The 5,665-nt window shown below is 55.8% G+C and overlaps 1 protein-coding gene across 2 annotated transcripts in view; it reads left to right on the top strand.

Moving 5' to 3' along the window:
• Window positions 1–5,665, top strand: part of RBM19 (RNA binding motif protein 19) — a 106,359-nt gene that overhangs the window by 30,652 nt on the left and 70,042 nt on the right. For both annotated transcript variants that reach the window (XM_023528245.1, XM_023528244.1), the window contains 2 exons: window positions 4,817–4,986; window positions 5,380–5,440. In XM_023528245.1, the coding sequence (XP_023384013.1) occupies window positions 4,817–4,986; window positions 5,380–5,440 (231 nt within the window). The remainder of the gene's footprint in view (window positions 1–4,816; window positions 4,987–5,379; window positions 5,441–5,665) is intronic.

Below are 5,665 nucleotides of genomic sequence, written 5' to 3'. Positions count from 1 at the left end.
CCCGGCCTCTCCACATTGTTCCCAAAGCCTCCGAAGCTTCCCGAGACCCGCGTCCCCACTGCACGGGGACTCAGGCGGCCCCCAGGCCCTGGGTTTCTCTGGCTCCGAAGGAGGGCGAGCGGGAGAGGTGTGGACAGAGCTCTTTGTTCACCACCCCCTTTCCGCAAAGCCCTCCTTCCCGGTACCAGTCCTGAGGGAGGGGGACAGTGGTTTTATCTCCCCACAACCAAGACCCTCACCTCCAGATAAAGGCTCCGAGCGGGGGAGGTCCTGAAAAGCTGCTCGCCACTGATAACAGTCTCCGCTGCCAGCCTCCCGCCCGCCCGGAGCTGGAAAGGGCGGGGGCCACGGTGGATTCTGCTGCCTGATTATAATAAGGCCCCATGTGGTCGTGCGTGACCGGATTTCATTGTGTGAACTACGGATGGGAGCGTTCTCCCCTGCCCCTCCCAGCCCCCTCCAGCCCACCCTGCTCTGAAATCCTCCCCCGAAGCCCCCGCCCCCGGGCCCAGCCCTGTGCTTTCTTACCTCTTTCCTCTTTTTCTGGTTCCTGGTGATTTCATTGGCAAATGTCTGAGCTTCATGATGCCTCATTTTTTCTTGTCTTTCTGTTGTCTCCCCCACTTGGGGCCAGGAGCCAGATGCTTTTAAAAATGACCTTTGGCTTCGTCGACGTGGCCCTGGGCCATCTCTGCCCCTCTCTGGACGTGGCGTGGGCCACAGCAGGGCTTGGCCTGGCAGCACCGGGAGGAAACGCTCTCACAGGGTCATGTGGCTGGCAGGCTCATGGCGCCCAGACCGAGGTGTGGCTCTGGCCATGCTCAGAAGCTGGCAGGAGAGTGGGGGCTCCCTCGGGGGTTGTCCTTCCACCGGGTTTGGGATTTCCGACATTTTCCCTGGATTTTCCAAGGCCCGGCCAGGCAGCGTGGGCGGTCGGGGTGACGTTAAGGCCGACCGGACTGGTGGCGACCCCCACGCCTTGCTCTCACGCGCTCTTGCGCACGCGTCCCCACCCGTGTCCTGCACGTGGGTGCTGTTGCTGTCGTCTCCTCTTTTAGGTGGGAAGAAGGAAGCAGACAGGTGGAGTGACTTATGCAGGGTCCCTCATCTGAGAGAGCCAGAGTGTGACCCAAAGCCACTGGCTCCCAGGTCCGTGGTCTCAGCTGTAACTCTCAGTCACACTCGTGCCATCTCCAGCCCCAAGGCACGTGCCGAGTGCTGGACACAGTCCTCATCCACAAATATTTGTGGAGCGTCCGCTCTGGGCTGGGGCCTGGGAAGAGGGAGGTGAGCAGAATGGACAGAGGAGACAGCAGGCAAAGGCCCTGGGGCAAGGCAGGGTTTGGCAGTCTCGCCGAGGACAAGAGAGACCTGTGCTGCTGGAATAGGGGGAGGGGACAAGGTGGGCGAAGCTGGCAGGCCAGGGACGGGCGAGCCGGTCATCCAGACGCAAGGCAGCGATGCCTCGGACGAGGGCCAAGGTGGTGGATGTTTGCATCTCCAAAAGACCTGGGAGCCAGTGGCTTTGCAGGGGTGTGTATGTGCGTGTGTGCGTGTGCGCGCGTGTGTGTGTGTGGCCCCCACCCCCGGGCCCAGGCCCGTGTGCTTTCTTCCAGAGAAGGGTGCTGTGGCACAGTGGTTACGCTGGTCGTCCAGGGCCACATAGCAGTAGTCACCAGGACTCTGACCCAGTCACTCTCATTTCTGAGGCCGTGTATTTCCCCTCCCCCTCGCCCCACCCCCCCGCTACCTCTACACTCCGTGGGGGCCCCCTTCTCGTTTTTTTCCAGGCCCCCATTTTTTCAGCAGATGTCTTGTCTTAGCTCCTCCGGTGTCCCGGGGGGATTACAGTCGCAGGGCGGCGGGTGCCAGGCCACAGAGGTTCAGGGACACCTGAACATCTCTGCTTGTTGGGGAAGGACAGGCTGCATCAGTCGCCTTTTATTTCAAGCAGGGTGTTCCTCCCAGATGTTGGGCCGACTTAATAGAAGTGGGGCGGGGAGGAATGAGAGGAGCCAGGTAAGCCAGGCAGGTCATGGGTCCTGGCCATTCTCACGGTCCCTTCTCATTCTTCCTGGGCTGCGGCTGAGGACCGCTCACCCGCTGAGGACGGGCTCCATCTGCTGATTGGTGCCCATGCTGACTGTCGGCTCAGCCCTGTCACTCAGCCCTAACATTACACTTTCCCGAGCAGGCATCTCACTTTTAAATAAGGACTTCGATACAGACCAGCCGCTGCTCTTGGGGCAGGGAGACGGGCTAGAGTGGACCCCGGCCATGCTCAGAGCTGCTGGGCTCCCCTGAGCAGTTGCCCTGGTGAGACTCGAACCCCTGGAATGCCACGCTGGGAGCGGCAGAGGGAAGGGTCACTGGTCTTTGCCAGGAGTCTGTGCCCAGCCCAGAAGTGGGGAACAGAACACAGAGACCTCGTTGACCTCTAGTTGCTGCGAGGTGTCCTGGTTCAGAAGCTGTATGCCGTTGAGTTGCCAAGATTTTAAAAATATGGGTTTTCCCATATTTTTCAGCTTTTCAGCTTTTCTTAAAAGGTTAGAACCTCTGAGCACCTTCAGTTGACCTTCCTACATGGCCACAGATAGCCAGTGTCAAGAAGAGGCTGCTCCCTTAAACTGGCCATGAGCCATCTTGGTCACTGTCACCTTCACCAGCCTTTGCTCTTTAAAAAAATTCTTTGCAGTCTTCCATGAACCTCTCTCCCAGCCTGAAGATGCCCAAGACCTAGGGTTCAGGTACAGCAGCCTCCAGAATTTTCCCTGGGCCACCATGTGTGGCCACGGTGGTCATTAACGACATCGCACCCTGAAGGCATCTAGCCGAGGGCCTGGCGTTCCTGCCTTTCTCCGTTCTCCTTCAAGATGGCGGATGCAAGGAGAGCCGGAGGGGCGAGACTGTGACTCCAGCCCAAGGTCGTGGTTGTCACTGGGACTGAAGTTCTCATTCGGAACGAAGTCTTAGCTACTTTGCACGGCTTCGCTTCCCCGTCGTTAGCAATGCTTTTTCCTCCCTGCTTTGCTTTGAAAGTTGGGTTTCGAGTACAAAGGGCCACACCATGGAGTCCCTTGTTGTGTACATCGCGTCAGTTTCTTGGGCAGGGGAGGAGCTTTCATGTAGGCTGCTGCTTTTTTGTCCTGGAGAGTCTGGATTCTGGGTTCACCTTTAAGGGAGCCGGAGGGACGAAGGCTGCCTCTTCCACTGATGTTGGGCAGATGACATTATCACTGTGGCAGGTTCCGTTAGGGCTTAAAAGGGTTGTTTTATGACAAAGCGATTGAAGCTTAATTAGGACTTGCAAGCATTAGGCTTGCATCAGAAAGAGCAGGAGAGATGGAGAGGCTTTGGTGCTTGGTGTGAGAGTGTGGGGGACAAATTTAAACCCCATGAAGTCCCCTTGGGTCTCTGAAGTTTGAAACATAAGGAGAGCAAGGTTGTCTCCGTCAGCTCCGGGCCAGCTCACAGAGCCGCCTCCCCGGGGCCTGCGCCAGCCAGGGAGAGACAGGGCTTCCTGCTCAGAACCGTGCGGGTGATGGGTGTGAGGGCGCAGCCCGATGACGGCCTTCGGATGAGACTGGATTTGATTTCTGGGGCTCATGTGGGAGGCGATTCAGAAGCTTGGATGTGAGGGGGGAAGTTGTCCCCATGCCTCAATCATGTGACTTGGGGAAAAATTGGGGAGCTTGAACCAAACTGAGCATGTTTCCTGGCAGCAGGGCTTCTGAAGAGGTCAGGACACTGTTCCCAAGCGTGTGAGGCTCCTGTCACCCTCAGGTGAAATCCACACTCTTTTGTCACCAAGGCCGACCGGCTCCCGCACCTCGGCCACACACCTGCCCTGCGAACTCCCAGTGGCACGTTAGCGCTTCCTCTTCCTGAAACGCCGTCCCTTCGGAGCGGGAGTGGTTCAGTACGGGAGGTGACAGGTGACGCAGCAGCCCTCGGTAACCCCACTCTCCAGAAATAAGCAGGAGCACGCTGTGCACGGCCTTGGGGCCTTTTCTCTCGCGCGTTTCTGATCTCGTATGTGTGCAGAATACGACGGGAGTTACATTGCGTGTTGTTGCACGTGAACTTTTTCTCCTGATTGTTTATCACGAGCATCGCTCTCTATTTGGCAACTTGAACTGTCCGTGAACTTGTCCGTGTTAAACATCCTTTGGTAGCATCATTTCCAATGAGCAGATATTGTTCCAGCCTTTGGCAGCACTGTAACTCTTGTGAACATTTGGTGTTTTTCACTAATGTACATAACTCTGAATTTAATATGTCACATGCAGATAAAAATTTTTTTTATGTATTTGCTCCCTGAAGCTTCGTGTATTGGGAATTTTAATTGAATATGACATCCTTTAGATGCAAAGGGTATTTAGAGTATTCTAAGTTTTGCTCCATAATCTTTGAAAGGTTTTTAAGTTGCATTTCAGTTGGACAGTTCACTAAATGGTGTTTTTTGAGGAAAAATAACCTGTTGCTGAGATGTGTGGTTCAATCAAACGGTTTACACAGCGGTGTATGTTGAAGTTCAAGTTAGCGTGGGTTAGTCCAAGTTAAGGCTCGTCAGTTTGGGTCTGTGTTGCGTATTCCTTTCTTTTTAAAACAGGAAGGAGGCAGGACAGTCTCTCCCCGCCTTCACCTCCAGAGCTGCTAAAGCCCAGCACGGGCCAGGAGTCAGTATCCTCTCCCGACGTTTCCCACGCAGAGACAGGAAACCCTTGATCTAGCAGGTTCTGTGCTTTAGGCTCCAGGATGCAGGCAGATTAGGCATTGTTTATGGATTTTTTTTTTTTTTTTGGTGGGGACCCAGTGCCAGATGGCGAGACCCCAGAAGGTGAGAAGCCGACAGAGGGAGCAGCAGAAGACTCTTCAGCAAAGATGGAAGAGGAGGAGGAAGACGAGGAGGAAGAGGGCCTTCCTGGGTGTACTCTGTTTATTAAAAATCTCAACTTCGACACGACCGAGGAGACGCTGAAGGGAGTGAGTGGCAGCTCGGGGGTGCGGGTGGGAACCCCGGCCCGCTCCCGGCGTCACGGTGCTGGCTCTGCCTGTGGCATGCCTTGTGTTAGTGTGTAGCTTCACACCGCCACCACCACAGCTGTCCGGTAGACACCTCGCCCAGAGACCCGAGCGGTAGCCAGAGCAGCCTGGGGTCTGGGAAGGGCAGACACACACACGTAAGGGACCCGTTGGGATGTCTCGGGAGGCCTGCATCACATGAAAGCCACAGTCCGCGTTCGCATTGTATGTTTAGAAACGAAGCCCCTCGGTGTTTGCGGTGGCAGAGACAGCCACCGTCCTTCAAGACGCACCTGGGGCAATTGCAGGGTCGGCCTGGAACTGCTGACGACATACATGGCCTTTCTTTTCTAGGTGTTCTCCAAAGTGGGCGTGGTGAAGAGCTGCTCAATTTCCAGGAAGAAGAACAAAGCAGGTAACACACCTGAAATCTCAGCCAGAAAGCCTTGGTTCCAGCGGAAGCTGTGGCTTTGGGCAGGGGTTGGGTAAAGGTAACTCACACTGGCTTAGTTTGGAGGTCCCCTCATTCAGAAGTGTTGTCACCACCAGACTCACTTGGCTTGCACAGAATGGTCCTTGTTTCTGTGTCCCTGGAGACCCCCGATTCCCACTGAATCTAGACCCTTTGCCAGCTTAGACT

The sequence above is a fragment of the Pteropus vampyrus genome, unplaced genomic scaffold (genome assembly GCF_000151845.1).
Source record: "Pteropus vampyrus isolate Shadow unplaced genomic scaffold, Pvam_2.0 Scaffold23, whole genome shotgun sequence".
NCBI lineage: Eukaryota > Metazoa > Chordata > Mammalia > Chiroptera > Pteropodidae > Pteropus > Pteropus vampyrus.
The sequence above is the reverse complement of the archived record's forward strand: the minus strand, read 5'-3'. Positions and strand labels throughout refer to the sequence as shown.